The sequence below is a fragment of the Anopheles maculipalpis genome, chromosome 3RL (assembly GCF_943734695.1).
Source record: "Anopheles maculipalpis chromosome 3RL, idAnoMacuDA_375_x, whole genome shotgun sequence".
Classification (NCBI taxonomy): Eukaryota; Metazoa; Arthropoda; class Insecta; order Diptera; family Culicidae; genus Anopheles; species Anopheles maculipalpis.
The window spans coordinates 6,519,441-6,542,267 of record NC_064872.1 but is presented as its reverse complement, the minus strand read 5'-3'; the positions used below and the strand labels follow the sequence as shown (position 1 = coordinate 6,542,267).

General features: G+C 44.4%; 5 protein-coding genes across 6 annotated transcripts in view; 3 read left to right on the top strand and 2 right to left on the bottom strand.

Moving 5' to 3' along the window:
• LOC126563935 (probable phospholipid-transporting ATPase IIA) overlaps positions 1–22,827 on the top strand; it is a 415,461-nt gene that overhangs the window by 280,552 nt on the left and 112,082 nt on the right. The gene's annotated exons all lie outside the window — the stretch shown is intronic.
• LOC126563874 (nidogen) overlaps positions 1–22,827 on the top strand; it is a 251,705-nt gene that overhangs the window by 226,109 nt on the left and 2,769 nt on the right. The window contains exons 2-5 of one of the 2 annotated variants that reach the window (XM_050220655.1): positions 20,209–20,394; positions 21,185–21,664; positions 21,729–21,964; positions 22,028–22,772. In XM_050220655.1, the coding sequence (XP_050076612.1) occupies positions 20,215–20,394; positions 21,185–21,664; positions 21,729–21,964; positions 22,028–22,772 (1,641 nt within the window). In that variant the 5' untranslated portion in view covers positions 20,209–20,214. Of the gene's footprint in view, positions 1–20,190; positions 20,395–21,184; positions 21,665–21,728; positions 21,965–22,027; positions 22,773–22,827 lie in introns of those variants that run through there. The other variant, XM_050220654.1, reaches the window with a different exon arrangement.
• Positions 8,710–9,376, bottom strand: LOC126565708 (anaphase-promoting complex subunit 11). Its single transcript, XM_050222912.1, has 2 exons — positions 9,281–9,376; positions 8,710–8,951 (listed from the first exon to the last, which is right to left on the bottom strand). The coding sequence occupies exons 1-2, from the start codon at positions 9,297–9,299 to the stop codon at positions 8,716–8,718; spliced, it is 255 nt and encodes an 84-aa protein (XP_050078869.1). The 5' UTR covers positions 9,300–9,376; the 3' UTR covers positions 8,710–8,715.
• Positions 10,785–11,846, top strand: LOC126565144 (5'-AMP-activated protein kinase subunit beta-2). The gene is made up of 3 exons (XM_050222292.1): positions 10,785–11,305; positions 11,386–11,616; positions 11,689–11,846. Exons 1-3 carry the CDS (start codon positions 10,790–10,792, stop codon positions 11,833–11,835), a joined length of 894 nt encoding a protein of 297 aa, XP_050078249.1. The 5' UTR covers positions 10,785–10,789; the 3' UTR covers positions 11,836–11,846.
• LOC126565804 (uncharacterized) lies at positions 13,033–16,353 on the bottom strand. The gene is made up of 5 exons (XM_050223014.1): positions 16,187–16,353; positions 14,461–16,124; positions 13,578–14,178; positions 13,321–13,500; positions 13,033–13,241 (listed from the first exon to the last, which is right to left on the bottom strand). Exons 1-5 carry the CDS (start codon positions 16,329–16,331, stop codon positions 13,033–13,035), a joined length of 2,799 nt encoding a protein of 932 aa, XP_050078971.1. The 5' UTR covers positions 16,332–16,353.

The following is a 22,827-nucleotide window of genomic DNA, read 5'->3' as shown; positions in this document are numbered from 1 at the left end:
GCTGCGCTCACTTTCAATCTCGAGGAACGCTCGAGGGTCCCGCCGGTTTTTTTTTTCGGGGGGCCACTTCCACCGCGTGCTTGACATACATACACCAAACTCACTCACACTGCACTCGAATGCGGCCTACTTTCCCGGACCCCAGAAGGGAGGCGCACTGAGAGAAAACTGGAAAGAAGGTAAAGGAGAACCCTACGAGGCTGACGACTACGAAACCATGGCGTTGCGAACAATCCCGCGAGAAACCATTCAACAGCTCACTTCTCGACATTGCTTTACGATGCAAGACACCTGCCAAACCTGCGAAGGGTTTTGCAGTTTAGGAACTTAAGATAATGCACATCAGCACATCAGCACACAGCCACACAACACCTGTCGCATTATCGTACACACGGACTACGGTTTCGCGTACTTCAAGACACGGACACAAGACCCAAAAACGTCTGCTAGAACGCATTTGATATCGTCATCGTCACATGGGACACAAATCGCCACTACTCTAATTAAACACTATCTGCCCCATATATGGTAACGCAATGATTGTACAGGTTTGAGGTACGTGCGTCGAACGTTGGAGTAGTTTTAAGCAGCAAACCTCTGCCGGTGGCACACAAGAAAAAATTTCCTATCAGCACAGCGAATCACCACTTCTTCCAAAACTATTATTTTGTCGAGCCGCTTGGGTTTGAACATTTTTTCCCCGTTTGAACATGCATTTCTCCAACATAACAACCCGCCTCAAACGATCGCGAAACATAGAACAAATAAAAAAACAATACCACATGCACTGCATATAACCCCACCGTAAAAAAAAAAACAAAAAACCACACACAAAAAAGCGCACAACTGTTGGCCCTTTTGACGACCTTATAGCGGACGGTTCTATCGCGATGTCTGCATGAAAACTCGACCAACGACCAACCACCGTACACGGACAAAGCCAACCGCGAATTGACGAACGCACCTCGAACAAGCGCGAACACGGGGCCTATGCAGTGTGTTTGAGATGGTGGGTGTGCTTGATGCGTTCAGCGATCACCAACACAAGCGAGAAAGGGCCAGTACGTGTACGCCCAGTGAGCGTTGAAGCAGGGGTTTTCGAACGCGAGTAGAAACGGTCGATAGTATTTCATTATTATTTTAGATTTAAACTTTTGGATTTCAATCATCATTATCTAGTGAAATAGTGGAATATTTTACAGGGCAGCTTGTACAACGTTTATGGACAATTTATTTATTAATCGATATAATAAAATGAATCAATTCGCGAAATCATCCTCCGATCTCTTTTGTCGTCCAAATGAGTAGATGCAGACTTGAACCAAAATTATGTATGCATTCGTTTTATTTATTTTAAATCGAAATGTTTAAATCAATCGAAGAAAATATTTAAATTGCTTACCAGAATGTTCCGTTTAACAATCGTCAATATGATACTGTTATTAGACAATAAGACTACAAATGGTAATGGAAAAAAAGTGATAATCCATGAGGACATCGCCCAGTCTCATCCTCATTAGGACTGCTAGTGATAATAATATCACAGCTGAGAAATAAATTTTTGAAAAGAGACAATTCTCACATCTTTATTTAATGTAGGACCGACAAGGGTCTAAACTGAGTTTTTTCTTCAAAAGTATATATTTCCCTTGCAAACTCAAATTCTATAAAAACAGGATTTTAAATACTGGCAGTTTAAGTAACAAAAACAAAATCATTTGGAGAGCAGTCAATGGTAAATTTTCTAACCCTATCCATTTAAAACAGCAATTAATCTAGATTCAAAAATTATACTGTCCGTTTCCATAAATAATAAAATACAGACAGACAGTTTGAGTCTGTTACATTCCAACCCCACCAAAGCTATGAGGAACCCTGCTAACACGGGCGCTACACCACCACCACCACCAACATCTGGCATCATCATTACCATCATCGTCATCGTGATCTATGCACAGCGGAGAACGTTAATGCAGCCGTTAGTGTGATGAGAGTGCAACAATGCATTCGAGGGTCGAAGATAAAGAAAAAAAAAACAGGGATCGTCAGTTCTTGTGCGTTTTTGCCTGACGTAGAAAAACATACCCAGTTGCTTCTTTAAAAAATAATAAACAAAAACGCTGTTTCGTTTACAAAAATATTTAAACATTCTCTTAAATTCGGAAGCCAAATCCATCAAAGCATATCCTCCAGGACAGCGTCCACTTGAAAACCAAGAAACTCACGCATGTCAAAAGCCAAAACCAACATAACTTATGGTAACGCATCCTACGTTCAGAATGTTTTTCTCCTTCAAGAAGGGTTCCATACCTATCGTCAAAAGAGAACAAGAATGCACCAGGACAAGATATTTCTCCTCATCAATACTCCACAACTAGGGGTAAATAAACACACACACAAGCTCATAACTGCTACAAGGTCATGCACATATCGCTCCAGAAGGAAGTCTGCTGCACTTCGTAATGATTTACAACCCAAAAGCAATAAAATTGTACAATAAATCACCTTCCATCCTCACCCTATCTAATCGAACGGTATCTTACGCATCACGTTTCTACGACCCGCCGATGTTATCTTAAAAGCTTCACAAATAAGTTCGAATTTCTGTCGCCCGATGCCGATGAATAGATACATACAATAGCCAAGCTGATGTAATCGTATTTAGCGTGCAATAAACTGCCAACACCCAGCTAATTTTGGACCTAATTCCTTCGGGCGTAGATACGGGCACACGAAAGAACGATAAAGATTAAATGCAAAGCGGATACTTTCTACAGCGTACGCATCTACTGTTACCAAATCCGGGACCCTCCAACAGCGACCTTTATTGCACCGTTTTAGCAAATCGATTAGACCGCTTCCGACCGAACGGGAACGCAACGCACCCGCGTCAATTGACCTATTCGGATACAGTAGCCCGCCGGGACACGTGTTTTACCCTGCTCCAATCGAACGACCCCTTCCGTAATGCGCATTACGTCGTGCGCCAGTATCGAATGTCGACCAAGCCGACCCACGATCGATTTGCTGCAGTTAACTACTTCTGACCGAGTACATGCGGGAGGATAATCTCCTTGCGATTCGATTCCGGTGAAAATGGTTCTGTGCATGCGAAATGGAAAGGTTATCAACATGGCCTCCTGTTGCGAACCCGATCAACTAATGGGCAGATGTAGTTACGATTTTACATGCCAGTTCCATCTCTGAATGAGGCGTAATGCAACGATTAGCTCACGCATTTAATTTATCGCCATCTATCGGGCACACACTTTTCCTGCTGTGCTTGCAGTTAAATGCAACTAATTCTCCCTTTCCATCGTCGTGCTGCGCCCCATGATGATAACACGCCGAACGCACTTTTTTCCGCCCTCCCCGCGGGAGGGATGGGCGTGTGTGTATGTCACTGTGGCAGGACCTCCAGACGAAAGAGATGGTAACGTAATTTATCTATCCATCGACTTGACACACTCGGCAGCCATATCGTTCACATGGAAATCGCACGCCACATCTAGCCACGTGGGGTTACAAGGGAGTTCCGTTTTCCTTTTCAATCTACGCGAACACGCAAAAAAAAAGACTTCCTCAACGCTCCCGGATCTTTCCCGTAGCCGGGTCTCTAGCGATAATAAATTGACTGTCAGATCTGTTGGCGGGAAATGGTGGGAGCGGTGTGGAAGAGATGCTGTCAAGACTAAAAATAGCGCCACCCGTACTATTAAGAAGCCTAGGGCCGGAGAAAGAGAAATCTATCTCCGCCTCTGTTGACAGTTCTAATGCAAAATTAATATACCTCTAAGGAAACATATTTTGATTCGATGAGCTGGGATAAGATTAGGTGGCCAATGATGTAAATGAATGTGAAAAAGTTTATGTAATTGGAAAATAAACGAGTTAGATTGTAGCTGGAATAAAAAAAATGCATTATTTTATTAGGTACAATTGTGCTGATTTTGAACAAATTTCGAAATCATATTGTTTAGGCTACCGCCATACGCCACCATATTGGATGACATACACCATCTGAAGCTACTATCGGCGGTACGTTGGCTGAGGTAGGACCGGAAAGCAAAACCTATCTGAACCGTTCTTTCGTAGTTAGGTCTGACCACCTATCAACGTAGTATAAGCTAGTTTGATATATCATTAGACAAGCGATACGACCTCGAAGGTCTCTAAGCCAAGCAGAAGATGAAGAACTTGTCTCCGACTCCAAATCTGATATCTTAGAAATACTCTTTTTTAAAGAGGACAACGGTGCAGGTCTTCAAAAGGCAGGACCGGGGTTCAAATCCCATCCAGACCGTCCCCCCGTAGTGAGGACTGACTCTCCAACTACGTGGTATTGTCTAGTCTAGTTAGCCATTCGATGGCCGACGTGGCCCAGTAGGTCGTTGCGCTAAGAAGAAGAGGATCCAGAGGAAAGTCTTTGGTTGTGTCTTCCAAACTAAACATCTCACGTTGATAGCAAAGGGTCGAGAACGTACTCCATGATCATTCTAATGAGTCTGAAGATTGCAGTAGAGTTCATTTTATCATATTAAGTCATCCTTCTACTTCTATTATTTGTTGAGAATTAGCAACAACTCTTGCATCTTTCTAGAGCCTTTGAAATCCGAATAGACGAAGAGATCAGTAGATCAGAAGAGCTTTCAAGAGTGGAAAGAATGTTCAAGACTAGACTAGATTGAGACTAAAATCCGACATGAAAAGTTTCATGGAATCTGTGTGCTGTCGAAGTTCGTCTACTCTACGAGAATTTTTCCAGACTTGATCTCTGCCATTTTACTATCCATAATAGTGATCTATAGTCCCCCCGTAGTGAGGACTGACTAATCAACTACGTGGTATCGGCAGTCTAGAAAGCCATTTCGATGGCCGGCATGACCTAAGAGGTCGTTACGCCAAAAAGAAGTTCAAAAACCTCGTGATCTGCGGCAACTTTTTCAGCATTCAAAACTATTGAATTTTGCCCATCCCGGCGCTAATAAGCATCATCACTCTAAACCCACCCATCTTTCCTTACTGACCACACACAAACACCTTTAGTTTGGCTTTGATTAATGCATTGTCTCACGATACACCACCTCGAACACGCGCTCGCTCATCGTATATATCGCTTTCAACAGTACTTCCCATTTTTTCGCCATTTTCATTTTCCAAACAACCGACACCCTGTTGTAAGAGAACAGTACGCACTGCCTTAAGGATCGACCGGTGTTAGCCGAGCGTAATTGAATTACTTGTCGATAAATCGTTTCGCTGCGGGCGAACAATTTGTCATAGTGTCCAGAAACCACACGCGTACGCACGTCGTAGCCTTTCCTTCTGCCAAAGTTTGCCTTCCGGCATCGAAAGGCAAATCTCATTACCACCGCACACCCACCCACAAACACACACACGACCAAAAGGAGTTGTGGTGTTATTTAATTTCGCATTGCCCTGTGCAGAAGCGGCAAACGCGGTACACCTTTCCGACGAGCCGGCTCTCCATTTGCGATGGTTAATGTTCTAAAAATATGATACTCATAATTCTATTACGATAATATTTCCTTCACTTCGCTGGAAAAGGGGTGTGGTGCTGTGGTGCTGTTAGAAGCCAGTTCTACGTTAGCAAAAGTTTATGTTAAACGGACAGTCATTTCTTTGACTTCTTCACAGGAAAAGCAGCAAAAACGATAAAGCAAGACACCTACACGTTATATGTTTCTTTGGCTATTGGGCTCTCTTCCAACTACCAGACATGCTCCCTTTTTAAACAGGGAGGGAAAATTAGTACAAACCATTCCATAATAGAGCGACTAATATTGAGGCCACCCCGTAAAGCAGCCGTCGCTTCATTCTTTGGCGCCTTGTAAAGCATAACAGTCGTCAGGCTGCTCCCCCCCCCCAAAGGGCCTTTTGAAATATGATAAAGAACGTGTCAAACCCGACGCAGCGGGTTCATTCATTTTCGGTGCCGCAAATGTACGTTCGCTTCGTCGGTTGGCTTTGGGGATGGGTGAAGTTATGCAAATCAGTGACACCGTTCCGCGGGACGACTTCACCATCACATTAACAATAACGCATACGGCACGCGACCGATAGAATGCGATTTCCTAAAATAAAACTCTTAATAAACATACGGCCCAAATGTCGGAATTCGGATCTCGCACCGAGTGTAAGTAACTGTCAGACAGAAAGACATTAAGGTTTCCTGTTTTCATACGCCACAAGACGCTAAACAAATCGTATTTACGCGCTCGGGTGACCTTTAGTAGCTTGGTGTCTTTCATCTAGTCCGCGAGCTGTGGATCGTTTCTTCTCCACCATCTGTCCACCAGCTGTAGTTCTGTGCTGACGGGATATCTCTGGCTGACCGTTGCTGATCGTACTCGTAACAGCAAGATCCAGTGTTTTGTAGTGCCGGATGTCGAGGGTGTTACTATAAAAAGACCCAAAAAAAAACTCGATCCAGTCTCGGCGGTTTTGGTTTGATGTTAACTTTTATCGAACCCGACGACAAATAGCGCAGTCCCCTTACACCGATCTTTCCTTTTGGCCAGCACGTCACCAAACGTCAATCTTCTTTTTGATTCGATGGTTATCTAACTGGTTTTTTGGTTCTATTTTGAGTTTATAAATATGAAGACGTATCGATTATTTGTGTAAAAGAAAGAGCAATAAACACACCAAAACAGTCTTACTACCATGAGGAAAATTGTTAGATGAGAGCACCGTGTTGAATTTGCCACGATTTGTGGCAGTTATTCATCTTACTGGCAGACACAACATTGCTATCACTTCAGCTGGCCAAAGGCATGCCACAGTTTGTTAAGTCTTTTAATTTGAACATCTCAAAAAGATTTCCAAGTTTTACTACTAATTCCGCTGTCCAGAAAGTCTCACCCTAAGACACGTCTATGCGATTTTCGTCATATTTGGAGTACACAGGTTTCAACAAGTTTTGGATTTACACCCTAGAATGTCTTGAGTAGAATGGAAGAAGGGGCCCCTTATCACATTGAATCTGCTGACCAGGAGGTAAATTCCTTTATGCATTCCGGGCCCTTACTAGCTCGGAACCCTGCATTTAAGATCTCTGTTTTATAGGGAAACAGGAAACACAAATAACTTCATCTTGGAACGAAATTATCCAGTGAAATTTTATAAAATTTTTCAAAAAAAAATTGCAAAAGAATTTCTTTCATCGACTACAAATGCTGCCTACCGGGGTTTGAGGTGTTCTTGATATGTCTAACGTTATCAAGGTGGTCAAGAAACTAATAACAACCATTCATTTAAAAGTTGTAAACATTGAATCCGATTCAACATATGTTTAAATACCTTAATAACACCGCAAATCGTGTTGCAAATGTTTGCAATTCACATGCCAGCGAGAGTGTGCCGAAGTAAAGCTTCAATGAACAATTTTATTGGGCCATCATTATTCACACCAATAGCTGCCTGAATATGGGCAAATAAATGCACTTACACACACGCAACCACCTAATTGGCTGATAGGAAATGTAACACAACAAAAAACCTGTAAACCAACAAATCCGACACAAAGCTTTACGATATATTGCAACTCTTTTTAACACCAAACCGTTCAAAACAATATAGGGAAGGAAGAAAGGAAGTAACGATTTTTATGCCACCATATGCAATTTTGTTGATACAGCACAGGCGACCAAAAGGGGTGGTTAAATTATTTATTTTGCCGCATTCCTTTCCAAGGAGGGCGCAGGCAGCATTATGGCTCGATAAATAAAACTAATTGCACGAGAAGAGTGTTTTAGATTAATTAAAGCGCTTATGCGGCGCATGGTTTGCTTCCTTAAGACTAGCGAATAGGAAGAATCGGATCAAATTGCTCCGAAAATAAAAAAAATTAGTGTAGATCTAACGATATAGAGATTGTCCTAGTGCACTTAAATGCATCACAATGTGATGAAGCAGTACAAAATGCACATTCTTTGTTATTTTTAAAACAACCACGAAGAGGCCGGTAGATAACGGGCGCACCCTCTTGGGTGCCTAGTTTCGTCTGACTCGGGCGTGTAGTCGCGTACACTTGTCGTTTAGTGAAAATTCGCATTAGCTCTTGTCTGTTGCATTGCACTTAAGGTATGCAGCTGCAATTGTGGTGTTGTTGTGTAATAAGTGGGTCTGACAAACAAAATTAATTGCAAATTCTTTACTCTTCGTATTTCAAACCAACAATAAATTCAAAATGTAGCAATTTTTTAATTCAATAAATAGAATAAAAATGTTCTTACCTTAGGAAATCCTTGCTGCTGATGTCGGCAGGAAGTACTGCTAGGAAAGGGCGCAGGACACGATGCGGATATTAGAGAATATTTAACCGTACCACTACACCAATGCTTAACACTTCTGGTGTTTCCTAAAACCTTCTGATGTTTGCTACCAGCACTTTTTCTGCACTTCAGCACCAGGGAACGGCAACAAACGCACCAGACACGGGATTCTATTCTATATGGCCAATATCGAGCTTCCACACACTGCACACTTGCCTACCGTAATGCTTATTATTGAACACTTTCCTTTTTCCAGCGCTATTCCTACTGTCCGGTACGCTGTGGTTTGCTGATTAGACAACCACACACATGTTACTTACAAAACTAGTCCGTGCGATCATTACTTTTATCTTTCGGGGGGGGATTATGAATATTATCATCCGACGCTCATCAACGTTGCCACCTTCCCCCGGGGCAACTACTTGTCGTTAAATTTCCACGCCTGCCGGCACATCGGGCACTGCTGGTTGGCCTGCGAGTTGAGCCACTTTACGATGCAGTGCATGTGGAAGCAGTGCGAGCAGGCACCCCACACGAGCGGACAATCGTCACCGGGCAGGGCACAATCCGGACAGCAGCCCTCGAACGCCATACGGCAGATGCCGCAGTTGTCATCGTTGGCCAACCATTTCCAGACAGCGACACCCATCCAACCTACCGGAAACGGAACAAAGTGGCGTAGAAGGGAAACATTATAGTCACCAATTGGCACAAAAACACACGAGAAATGCGTGACGCAAGTGACCGCACCAACTGCGGAACGGAAAATCGATAAACACAAAAGCTGACCCTACAGCTTCTACGGGCCGCGTACACACACACACACACGCCAATCGAGCCAATTTTTCCGAATGACAGTTTTCCCTATACAAATGCAAGAGAGCACGCTTTTCCATACTGGCAGCCGGGATGCGCGTGACCCTTCACGTTCAGCTGTTCTTCACGCACCGTACCAAGCTGCAAACGGGATGGGTTTTACTTACTTTTCACTGTGACTTTCATCCTAATGGTAACCACATTCGGCCAGGGGGGACTTTGGGAAAAATCTCCTTACAATCAGGCACGCATTAAACCGCGAAAAAAAATTAAAAATCCGAAAAACTCACTCACAAAGGTAATGCGCAGGATGCAAAAACCGATTCCGTTTGTTTTGTTTTGGGGCTGTGCGTACCATTGTGACAGCTGACAATCTCCCACAAGCACGCACACACACATCAGCACGTGCTTTTACACGATAGCACCATCTGGTAGATTAAATCGAAAGTTTCCGTCATCTTCCCAACAGACAATTATAGCGATTGTCCGGCCCTATTGATAAAATCTACCAACTAAGGCACTATTAGGACAAACTTGTACGGAAAAATCCCTTAGTAGTAGTTATTCAGGCAATTTTGTCAATAGGAGAGCCATTTCGTTCTAAACTGCATACATTTAGCAAAGTTTGAAACCTATTTGATACAAAATAGGTCCATTGGGTTGGATTCATGGCGTGCAGACCGGTCAGATCTGCTTCTTCATCATATTCTTCTAGTGTTGGTTCAATTTTGACAGCGTGAACGAATCTGAAATGTAAAACAGTCACCGATGTCGGGATTACATCTTCTTTACATCAAGATGTGGATGTGATAACTGCCGTCGGTTCAGTTGTGACAACAAAAGAATCGGTAAGATGGTAAAACACTCGAGAAGCTCCTCTAGCAAAATTTGTTCATCTCTATGCGGAAAACGCCAGGATGTATGCAAAGCGCAGTACATGTTACCAAGGTTAAACAGTGTGTCAAAGTGTGTGACTTCAAAGTCTGGTCAATAACGACTAAAATAGTTAATAGAAAATATAGTTAGAATTTGAACATGGATATTGACGATTTCCTTCAAGAGCTGTAGTTTTTTTTTTTCCTCAGGATGTTACTACTCCTTCTCAGCCATGGTTCAGTAACAGGGTCAATGTGTTGCCCTTGATCCTGTGCCACAGCTCCATTATTCCGATTTTTTCGCATGGTCATTTCAAAGTTTTACATTGGATTTGACAGATGCAGCCAAAGGGCAGGAGCTGTAATTCTATCAGTTAGATCCGTGATAAAATTTCTATAATTTGCACAATCCACACGTCCGCACGAATTCTGACCACGGCTCGGGGTAGCATTTTGGTGCGCACTAGTTCTAGCCTCATACGCCATAAAATTGTCTGTTGGGTTGAGAGCCACGGCCAAGTTTGGCTGCGTACGTGCTTTCAGCTGCCCATCGCGATGACAGCTGTCAATTGCTGCTTACAGGCACAAAAACACTCTCGATCAAAATACGCAAAACACGCAAAAGAAAAGAAAGGCAGAAACTATCGTCACCAGTACAAGGCGGAGAGCCTAGTGTGTAAAATTTTCCTCCCCCGAGCTACTGTTTACTTTATTCCCTGTTGAAGCGAGGAAAATATCTGCCCCTTTTTTTTGTTGAATCGCCTGCTTCCTTTGGTAGGGAACCGACCTTTTTCCCGTGCTATGGGTAACGCAGGAAGTAATTTACCCCGCGAGCGTCATAAATCCGGATCAAATGATCCAATACCTGGCTCACCGATGAAGGACGATCAGGCGTTTGTGTTCGACCGGAAACCGCACAACATGCACGGATATCCGTACCCAACCGAGGAAGAGGTAGAACCGTACGGTTATTCCAAGTCCGTACCGGATCCGGAATTTACCCGCGAACCAAGAAAGCGGTCCAGCACCATGTCAGAGGGTACTACACCGTCCGACATGCCAGCAGGAGTTGGAGGGGCGGGTGTTGGTCCGGGTGGACCTGGGGAAGGGGAAGAACCGCAATCGACCACCCTTCCGACCGTGTTCAAGTGGGACGGTGGTGGCAAGCAGGTATTTATCAGTGGAACGTTCTCGCAGTGGAAGGTACTGCCGATGGTGAAATCGCACGCGGATTTTGTCACCATTATCAACATCCCGGAAGGGGACCACCAGTATAAGTTTCTGGTCGATGGCGAATGGAAGCATGATCCGAAGCTGGTAAGTGTCGGGTACCACTCCTGATGAAGGCCATTCGAAGCGTTCCGGAACTAAACTCTTTCTATTGTTTCTTCCTGTAGAAAAATGTTGAAAATGATTCTGGCTTCACGAACAACCTCGTTACCGTGCGTCAGTCCGACTTTGAAGTATTTCAAGCGCTAGCCAAGGACAGTGAAGATACGGGCAAGGATGAATCGAAAGACTGGGGCCAAGATATACCGACTGCCAGACCGTGGGGTAAGGAATCGGGACCACCTATACTGCCGCCCCATCTGCTGCAGGTTATTCTCAACAAGGACACACCACTATCGGTAAGGGATCAGGGAGAGAGGATTCAAATTTAGCCGCAAATTGCTAATGAAAACCTTCCTTCCCCTCCACAGTGCGAACCAACACTTCTTCCCGAACCGAACCACGTCATGTTGAACCACCTGTACGCCCTTTCGATCAAGGATGGTGTAATGGTGCTGAGTGCGACACATCGCTATCGGAAGAAATACGTTACCACACTGCTCTACAAACCGATCTAGACACGCGACGGTGAGGGTTAGTTGGGTGATTTGGGGTGGGATTTTCATATATTATTTCCAGCTCGTAATGGCTGGAGGCAACTTATTAGCTAGGGGACATTGGTATAAACCAAAGCTGAATAAGCCTTACACCTGGAGATGGAGATGAGGACAACTGGCACACAATTCGCCGTTCGATTGGTTCCTTGTTGGTGTTGCTTTGTTGTCCTATTTTAAAACGCGCTGGGAATCGGGGAAGAAGTAGCTGTGAACAAAAACCCCGACGAAACTCGGGGGTCACAAAAAGGGAAAAACTAAATGTATTTTATTCCTCACAGTTTGTTGATTTATTATTGCATAGTTTGTAGTTACTAGAAGAAGAAAAACAAACCAGACCAGATTACGTACGATTCGATAAAAACGATATGTTTGATAGGTGTGCCTGAAGAAATTAAATTAATGGACTAGAGAGCAAGAGCGAGAAGGGACAAATTTAATCGTTTTTTAAATGCTTTCCGTTCAGACCGTGACGACAACGACGACGCGACGACGACCAGATAGCTTACAAATACGAATCTTCGTGTAAATAAATGTGTCTGGATATGAGATGTATCGATTAAAGCAAGAATAAAGTTTTTCCAAACACAAATACACTAATGCTTATCTGCAAAAAGGGATTCCGCTTACGTGATGTTGGAGGTATTGGTAAACGATCGATATGGATAATATCTTAGAAGATTCGGTTGATCCAGAATTACGACTTAACAAAGTGTTAAAAAGATGATTCGTTGTCCAATTCAATCTTATTGCAATTGCTTTAGATTTCATGGTATCATGGTAGTATAATTGAAAAAAAAATCTCAAAAAACCTCTCTTTCATTTTCGAGTGATAGCTACCATATGTGGAAAAGCTGTACTAAGATCTCTATGTTTTACAACGATTTAGTCCCTCCAGGATCTTGGTGGGCAGGTCATGCTATGAGAAGTCGTTTTTGGCTGCCCTCATGCACATAGACGGAGGATTCGTGGCACCCAACGCTAGAATTGAAACTTCAAACCATAAACCTTTGGAAAGGATTTCTGCGTAAGATCAAGTCCTCAAAGCATTTACATAAGAAGTTTGCAAAACCTGGCCACAGATATGGGAGTATGTCATCGTCCGAATGTACGGAAAGGAAAAAGGAATATTAACGTCCCCAATCATGGCGGGTGGCCTCTCTATTCTAAGAGGGTAGCATTATTGCTGTGGTACGTAGCGAAGAACCCAGTAAACAATTCTCCCACTATTGCTTTACTTTCAATCTTACGATCATCTTCGCTTGTACCCGCCTTCTTTTCCTGCTCCATCTCTTCACTTTCCGTCTCAAGCGAAGCACGTAGCGGATCACTCATTAGAAGCCGCATATCGAGCATTCCGAGCGTGATGCCTGGAACAAATAAAGGGGTTTGAAATGAGATTCTACTAAAATAATTCCGTCAAATAAACTGTTCGATTAAATTACTCACTGTGAACGCGCTGGAAGTGGAATGCTTTCTCGTACATCTTAAGCCAATTGTACACTGCGCGCAGTCGGTACCGTACCGTGTGGCCACCGAGCCGTAACAATTTCTTGTGGTACGCGGTTTGAAACAGATCGTACAGTAGTAGAGTCGCGTGTTGCGAGATTCGTTGAATTCTTCTTACATCTACATTTGAAAAGATAAATAAAATAATTATTGCTGCTTCTAGTAAATTATGCCTCAACGGAAAACAGCGAATTCACCTTCTTCATCCTGCACCGTTCGTTGAATCCAGCACAGCAATACACGGTGCAGCAGCGCGACGAACGCCGCCACCGTCCGGATGTGGCACAGTTCGCACCCGGTCGGATCATTTCGATCGTAAAACGATTTTATCCATCCGACCGGTTGCAGCAGCACATTTCTGAGGAAATGGATTGTATTTTCGGTGTTTTTCAGCAACGGTTTCAACTGCCATCCTTCGTACGGTACATGTTGCCGAACGGAAGCTTCCAGCAGTGCTGCGTACATCTGCAGCGTACAGGTTTCCTGGGAAAAGCTGATCGATTTTAATCGATACTGCCTACGGGCCGGCTGATTTTCGACCGGTTGATGACTAATACAGAGACGGTTTAGTAGGTTGTTTGCGGTTCCACCCGTGATTTGTGACAGGCGGCGTAGAAAGTCGGACAGCTCGACTAGTGAGGATGGTGCATCGGTTTGACAGAGTACGATCGAGCGGAAGAGTTCGATCAGCTGGGGACCATTTTCGCCGTACTGTTTGATCCTGGTCGAACGGAAGCTAATCCCATTTAGAAAAGCTGCTGCACCCGTAATCATGCCGTGCAGTGCGATCAGGAAGCTCTAGAATTAGAAAACATTATTTAATTATTTATTTATTATTTAATTTTGATACGAAAAATACTAGTGTTGGATGAATCTAATTCTGATTAATGAATCTAAATGAATCTGAAACTCTATTCCAAAGGTTTGTGAATCTTTAACGGTTTTGTGAATCATGAAAATCATCATGAAAAGATCATGATTTTTCAAAAATTCACGAATCTTTTGGTAGTCGAATCTTGACTCTACCTGAAAGGTTCATTAAGCAAAACACTAAAAATACTCTTTACCCCAAAAACTTACAGCATTGCTAATTTTTTTGATATCACTCGCCAGCCGTGACACTAGCCCTTTCTTCAGCAATCCTTCGACAATCAATTGATCCGATATTCTACAGTACAAGCCTGCCAGCGCTAGGAAACGCCGTATAACGATCGCCTGCTCACCAACGAATAGTTTTTCCTGCTGAAAAATATTGACCGGTGCACTAAGCTCCATCTTACTCCTTTGACGCCCTTGTACGCTTCGTTCACTCGATCGCCCGGATGCGCTACTAGCCCTTAATTCAGCTTCGTTCTGCTGTCCCAACCGTTGACAGTACAGCACGATCTCGTTTAAAGCTTTCTCCGTTGCTATGGCTACGATAGGGTACTTATCCGCCGTTATCAGTAGCTTTTCCGACCCAACACCATAGGAAGAGGCGTCGCCAAGCAACTGCGAGAGGATGGTTTGCAGCAAAACGAGCTGATCAGCAATCGCAAACTCGTTCCGTGTGATTCGAGAATATTTTCGCAGCTTGCGTCCTTGGGCGGAACTGTCGGTTGGATTTACGAACAGCAGCGGATCGATATGGAGCGCTTCGTGCTGGTGGTCCACCTGTTCTGTGAGCGCAAGTCTCGGCATCATATCGGACAGAAGGAAGCTATCCTCCGTTATGGTGACCTGTTCCGGCGCTGTCGAAGTAGACGGAACGTCCACAGATCGTAGCGAAGCATGAAGACGCTTCGTTTTTAGATTCATTATCTCCATCTCCCTAAATTCGTTCTCCACCTTCTGCGCTGAGATAGTTTTCTCGAGATTGTTCATTTTTTCGATCCATTCCTTCTGGATCGTTTCTTTTTCCCGGATCTTCTCCAACCGTAGCTGCTCGTTGGTGGTTTTGACCATTTTAAGCTCGTACCGCAACATGGAAACTTCACCATCCTTTACCTGGACCTTTTCTACCGCTTCGTTAAAATCCTTCTGCAAGCTGTCCACTTTCTTCACCAGCTGTTCGACGTGTTTGGTGAGAAATTTTACCTGAATGTCTTTTGCTTGCTCTTGCTTTTGAGTGGACGGTACTTTTGCCGTTACGGATGGTACTGCTTGAGGAGCCGGTGGTGGTGGAGTAGGAGTAGGTGGTATAACTTTAGATGATTGTACGGATGATGTTTTTGGCCTGAACTTCCCTAGTCGCGAAATGAAAGGCGTTTCTTCTTGTTTAGGAATCAGTTTTCCCACCATTTCTTCCTCCAACTTCACTACCGGTGGTGTTGGTGGTACTTTAAACTCTTCCTCGAAGAGAACATCGTTAGCCGGAACAGACTCACGCCTACCACCAACCAGCGGTGCCTGTTGCTGCTGCCGGAACTCATCCAGATTGAAGTCATCATCGTTGTTGTTGAAGTAGTCGTTGATTGCGTTATCAAAGGTTCGATAATTATCGTCCAACTTTTCCGAAAACAAGTCATCCTCGCCGTCCGCAAACAGTTCTGCCACCAGTTTGTCCGGTACCTTGACCGGACCTTTGGTTCTGCCGTGACCGGTCGTGACGACTTCCGTCGTAAGTTGCGTGCTAGAGTTTACGCTCCGACTGAACTTGCCGAACGTAATGTCCGCCTCGAACGCTTCGACGGCTTGTGAGGCAAGCACAATAATGTCATCATCGTCGTCGTCCCATAGATTTTCTACCGAGCTTTTAACGGCACCTTGAACGGAAACACAACACATTTAGCTAGAAACAACTTCTTGGGAAACGAAAAATGCGTACCATTTGGTGCATTAGGTTTCGTAGCTTTCGAAGTGCTGGGTTGTACCGGATGGTACTGCTGGCTGGGTATGATTTCGATGTCGAGTTTCGGTTTCTTGGACGCTAGCGGTTGCTTCAGCTGAAAATATCCCGAACGTTTCGACATTCCGGCCACAGTTTATACACTACAAACGAAGCGTGAGATTAACAAACTAACAATACACATCTATAACATGTTCTTATGTTCACAAAACGCAACAGAAGTAAATATTAACAATAAATTCGCTTTACAACGGTTTGCAGCAAGGCACATCGCGCGATGAGCGCAAAAACAGCATGCTGTGATTTGTTTTGTTGATGTTTTGAGGCGGCTTTCTGTGCCAGCTGTCAAACGTACGAGTGTGTGTGTAAGAGCGAGAGAGATAGAGTTGATACATTACAGCCGCTTTGCTAAAAATTATCTGCTACGACTTCGCAGGCGAGTTTTAGCAGAATGACAGTTTGGTTTTAGCATAATTCACGATAGCCGTTCCGTTGCGGGATCGCAACTCTATTTGAAATTATTTTTTGAAGAAGGTTCTCGTATAATAATTTTAATTTTAATGATACAAATAAACAACACTGTATGCTTAAAAAATAATTTTCAATTTTATAGTTTTTCCACACGATGTTGTGGAAAATGGTGAGTGAGGACCTGAGGACCCTCCAGAGTGAGAAATTTCTGCTTGAGTGAGAAATTCAAACCAGATCTAGCTTTAGACAATTCGGTTCTTTACTTAGAATGTGGGCGAACAGGACTTCAATTTTGTTTATCAAGACAAGATAATCTGTTGGAAACAAGGAATCAAACATTCCTCCATACGTTGTAGATGATGCTGGACAAGATCGGCAATGTTATACAAAATCCGCAGTATATTTGGTTCTTGAGTAGAGCCGTCATACTCAAATAAAATTTTAAATAATAAGTTTATGTCGCAGCAGCAAACAAACCATTAAAAAGAGTGGCCGTAGAAAAAAAATTAATCTAGAAAAGACAGTCCCATATCTCAGCTGCAGCGTCCATTACAAATTTTAGAGAGCACATCTTTACCGAAGCATCTATTCCAATTATTCTGTGACCAACTGTGAGATAAAATGATCGCTAAGAATTTATACAAAAAACTAAAAGCAATCGGAAATTATTTTTTTGGGAATGTTGTTTAAACCCACATAGATAAGACGAAATAATCCAAGAAGATTATTTTTTCACAGTCGCACTAAGACTGTGACTGTCTTGTTAAATTCATCAAAAAATGACCAAAGATCTGGTGAGTTTATCGTTCTCGGCATGGAACCGAAGAATTAAAACTTCCGCTCGTACGTCGAAGAAAACTCTGGACACTGAGCAGAAGATAGACACTTAGAATGAATGGCTGAATGCGCGCATCAATAGGATGTGTTGAGCAATTCGCAATCGGGGGACCATTTCCAATCCTTCTGTGGCTAGTTCAGAAGATCAATCGATTGCCCAGGTTTGAAACAAAAAGCCTGGCAATATGGGGATATTCATTACAACGACAGACGTGGCTAAGGTAACGCTAAAAGTCTATTGAGATATTTGTAGTACACTTTCACTATCATCGCCGTCCAAAGTTAGTCTATTTTCTTTTAACGCGTACGTTATTGCAGGTTTCAGTCAAACATTAATATTTCATGGAGGAAACGAACACGTTGCCACGCATGTGTGGTGATCTCCGTTTGGGGGAGAATGCAGATGTAAACATCTTTACGTCTGGTGTATTTGGACCATGAAAAATCGGGTGAGAAAATATTTGCATATTATTTCCGTTTCATAAATCCACCAACAAAAACATAGGTGCATCCACCATAGTTAGGCAAGAGGCAGTCAGTACAACACAATGTAAGCAATCCTCATAAAATTCGTACCGGATTGCTGTTTACCGACAACAGCTTCTAATAGGTTTATTTGTCGAGTCTCAGGCTAAACATCAGAAAACACCAATTGAGTGCTCAGTCGTCACCCGGTCGCGGTAGCTTAAAACACACACATGATCAAAGTGATACGTTGTGGTAAGACTACGTTTTGCCACAACGTATCATACATTTTCCATACATTTTTCCCTTCAATTTTCCCACCCCACAAGGCACCACGATGGTTCCTCTCAGATCATCGCAACAGCATAACACATAAAACCATAAATAAACATCACTCCCATCAGGCTCTAGAAGACTCATCTTCCGCACTATTACTGATGTGCAACGTTGTGCGCTGCAGCGTATTGCAGTGCAGTGCGCGGAGCATCAAATAGACACATGTTTTTAATTATTCATGTCCACGAAAATTGCCTCTTCACAAAATTAGAAACGTCGATCCCTCTTCGTCAGCGCTGGTGCGTGCGTCCCTTTTTGCACCCTTCGCACTGCTCTACTTCCAGCAGCACCACTTCCGCGCTTCGCTCTGCATATAAAGTACTGAATTTTGCTGAAGATCACCTTCAGAATTATCTCAGACACCCTCTTCTTTCCAAAAACAAAAATTTCATATAAATTAAAATTCATTTACCCTGACACCATATTTCCGCGGTCGGGGAGACTTGTCTTGCCGCTGGAAGATGCCGCTGTTCAATTGATGTGCGGCACTCGGTTTCATAACCGTGGACATTCCGGTACAATTTTTCGTCCAACGAAACGTTCTAAAGAACATCAGAAGAAATACTGTGCGTTTAAGCGATTGCGGTTCCCGAGTCACACGCACAGTATCGTACGCATTTCGGTGTTCTTGTCGGACAGATGGAATCTAGAGGAAAAGGAGACAATGAGCGAGAGAGGAGGGCGAGATCATTAATATACACTTGATATTAATTGAAGTTTACACGCAGTTATATTTATTAGCTTTAATTGTCACCAGTAGAAGAGTGTGACTTTGGATAGGGCGGTGCGTGTCCAACAGTTGGCTAGACAATCGCACATGAGGGTAGAACAGCCGCCAAGTCAATAGACATTGATACATCCATCCCACTAGTATCCAAATTCCGACAATGACAAGGATTCTTCCCCGCAAGGTTCCGATTGTCGACATCAATCAACCACGTTGTCTCAACATTTACTACCAATTGATATTAATTGATATTTCGGAATGGACTACAAATAAGCGGGATGGTTGGTGGACCAAAAAAGCGTTGTTATAGGTTATGTAAATGCTTCACATTTCGTAACGTAAGGCACTTTATTCTTTGCTGGCCAAATTCTGGCCAACCCAGTACCGATCGTTGGGCTGCCGGTGGTGAGTCAAAGCAAACGCCACATTGATAAACGGCACGCTTCTTCACACGGGAGGATCATCGTGCGAGGAACGAATCGTAACTATCGCCCGGTCCCCAGATGCTACGCAGTCGCGATCCATTAAACTTCGGGCTTCGGGCTGGTCGCCGAAGCCGAGATCCAGCATCCAGACGGCGTCAGTAGTCTTGTTCGGAATCTTGCCCGGTGCGGACGTGAATTGCTCCTACTGGGTGCTTGGTCGTGCCGTGTGGTCGCGCTAGTTAGCATCGGCCGAAACGATGCCCGCCAGTCATTGGCCGTCCTGGAAAAACTGTGTTGTGTGCGTGTGCGTTTCTGGGTGTTCCAAGCGTCAGCCCAAGTGTGTGCGATAGATTATGAATGAAGGTACAGTGTCTGTCTGTTTGCTTCTGATAACGGTGTTGTAGACAACTCTCGAGATCCTGGTGCGCGTTGTGTTGCAGGAGGCTCCTGGAGGCGGTCCACAAGTGATAAGCACCCCGGGGTGACGACAAAGAGATCGAAAGTGATTTAGAAAAACACTGATTGGAAATAGTAGGAAGTCTATTGGTGTGTTTGTGTGCCTAAGAGTTCCAACTTGTCTGTGAAACAATCGGGTCCAGATTATCTTGAATGTTTCCCGAACGGATTTAACCGTTAACGGATTCCTTCCTTCAGAATACAAGATTTTCGCGCCCAGAACGTGCCAAGTGTGACAAGTTTTCCGACCTTATAACAATTACAATATGTCTATCAAGTGTGAGAAGACGATGTTTCTGCTAGTGATCGGTGTGCTGTTGCCGTCCATCATCCTTGCGGTCGATCCTCGCGATCTTTACAGCTATATGGATGAAGCTAGTGAGGTGCTGCCCCGTGGTGATGAAGAGTTCCAGTACATGGATCTGGACATGCCAGCCTACTTCTACAATGAAAAATACGACCGTGTTTACGTAAGTGTGTTTCTCCGCCGTTTGCTTCAAACACGTCCCGGGGTTGGTATTTGGACGTTGATATAGTTGGCAGGAAAGAATCAGCAATCAGAGAGCTTCTGTACTCTGGGCGGGTTATCAACAGACGTTAATGGCGAACGTTGAGTGTGGCAAAGAAGCTGTTAAAATATTCACCACCGATCATGGTTGATCTTTCCTCGAAATGTAACATATGTAGATCCGCGTTGTAAAGTGAAGATGCAGCAGGTTTTTTTTATATCAGAAAACCCAACTTTTCCCAGTTATTGCTAGCCATCCGCAGTAGGGCATCAAAGAAAGGGAAAAGACTCACCCTTACTTTCCCCATGAGTATGTTCTCGGACATGTTAACGTTTAAATTGTATGTCCTTGACGCACAATTCCGTTCCGGTACAACCGCGAAACCGTTTAGCGAAATTGTTTCGCACCGAGTAAAAGTGTGATCTGATGACCATCATCTTCATCACACCGTCGTCCATAGTTGCGCCTGCCTTTCTCTTATCAGCAGCTTATGGACAGCTACACTCCAACGCCGGTGATAAATACGGGCAACATTAGCAATTGGTTGGTAAAAATAACGAGTTTGCGTTACATAAATGCCCTCGGTACTCGAGTGTGTCGCTCCAGAGAAGCGACACCGTACAATGGACCAGCTGAAGATGGTGATAAGATGGCGTACAACCCATCTACTTCGTACCGAATGAATCGAGTCCGTTGTTGAGCGAATAAACGCTTGATGATTTATGGCACTGTCTCTTCTATTTTCCACCAGATCAACACCAACGGCATACTATCGTTCGGCGGGGAGTTGGTAGGCTTCCTGAACTTACCCTTCCCGCTCGGAAATCCATTGATCGCACCGTTCTACGCCAATGTGGACACAACCCTGCCGAACGATACGGCTACGATCGTGTACTTTAAGTCACGCAATCCAACGCTGCTCCATCACACGACGATGCTGGTGCACAATGCCTTCAGCAACCACGTGGACTTCCAGGCGGAGCAAGTGTTTGTGGCAACCTGGGAGCACGTCGGGCACTACGCCATGAAGAACGACGTGCTGAACTCGTTCCAGGTAGCGATCATACAGGGTGCGGCTGATACGTTTGTGCAGTTCCTGTATCCCGAGGATGGAATTAACTGGATTCAGGGCGATACGGGTGATAGTGGACTGCCGGATGTGAGGGCACAGGCGGGATTTGCTGCCGAAGACGATCGGACGTATGCGCTGCCAGGTTCCGGTACCGATAATGTATGTGTCGGTTAGCTTCAAACACTAAGGACGACATTAAAATGGCGAGTTTGTCTTTTCCCAGGTACGTCATCTGACCATATCGTCCAACATCAACCAGCCAGGACTTTGGCTATACCGGGTAGGCCCGCTAGCACCGGAAGGAAACGTGGAGCAACCGGACCAACAGCGTGAACCAACCGAACCAAGAAGCTGTTCCGATGGTGGTCGTTACAAGTGTCATTCGGCAGCGTCCTGCGTGAACAGTAACTGGGGATTCTGTTGTCAGTGCAAACCTGGATATTATGGCAATGGATTCAGGTAAGTTTCACCGACGATCTTACATTTTCTTTCTATTCTATTAAGCTTTTTCTTCACAAATAGTTGCGTCAAGAGTGACATTCCTCTTCGTGTGGCCGGTAAGGTGCTCGGCACCGTAAACGGTGAAGTCCTCGACACTCAGCTTCAATCGTACATCGTAATGGCGGACGGGCGAACGTACACCGCGATCAGTCCGCTCGAGGAGCAAATGGGTACGAACTTACAGCTGACACACATTCTCGGTGGTACGATTGCATGGCTGTTTGCGAAGCCTTTAGGAGATACCATTAACGGGTATCAGCTGACGGGTGGAAAGTTTAATCACACCAGCACACTCCAGTTCGAAACCGGAGAAATGTTTCACATCAACCAACAGTACAGTGGGCTAAACGTTTGGGATCAACTCGCGCTGGATGTGGATCTTACCGGACAGTTGCCCGTGGTGCCGGCGCTGGAGAAGCTTCAGCTGGATGATTATTCCGTTTCGTTCCGCCGCTCGGGGCGGGGACGACTGCAAGCAGTGTCCTCGCATAACTTCCACCTAGATTCACAGGGACGCAATGTTTCGTACACACTGTATCAGGACATTACGTACGAGGGTTGCCGGGGTAATGAGGATGCTAATGCGGGGAAGGATGAGGGTATGTTGAAGATAAGTCGCATCAATCTGGGCTATGAACCACGGGAGCGTGCCGTACGGATGGGCATGCTCAGCAAGATGGTTGTGGGCGATCAGTTCAATCCGTGCGATGAGTCCAACTGTGGAGACAATACGGTTTGCGTTCCGAAACCGGATGATACGTTCGATGTACGTACGATGGTCGTGTCTTCTTCTCAGAGCGTCCATATTTTTTCACGATGCT

What these genes read in the sequence shown, in the direction of transcription:
- LOC126565144 (XM_050222292.1), top strand. Translation starts at nt 10,790, where the DNA reads ATGGGTAACGCAGGAAGTAATTTACCCCGCGAGCGTCATAAATCCGGA. An exon ending in GGAAGCATGATCCGAAGCTG is followed by an intron (nt 11,306 to 11,385) that starts GTAAGTGTCGGG and finishes TTCTTCCTGTAG; the next exon opens with AAAAATGTTGAAAATGATTC. An exon ending in ACAAGGACACACCACTATCG is followed by an intron (nt 11,617 to 11,688) that starts GTAAGGGATCAG and finishes TCCCCTCCACAG; the next exon opens with TGCGAACCAACACTTCTTCC.
- LOC126565804 (XM_050223014.1), bottom strand. Translation starts at nt 16,331, where the DNA reads ATGTCGAAACGTTCGGGATATTTTCAGCTGAAGCAACCGCTAGCGTCC. An exon ending in AACGGTGCAGGATGAAGAAG is followed by an intron (nt 13,501 to 13,577) that starts GTGAATTCGCTG and finishes TTTCAAATGTAG; the next exon opens with ATGTAAGAAGAATTCAACGA. An exon ending in CCACTTCCAGCGCGTTCACA is followed by an intron (nt 13,242 to 13,320) that starts GTGAGTAATTTA and finishes TATTTGTTCCAG; the next exon opens with GCATCACGCTCGGAATGCTC.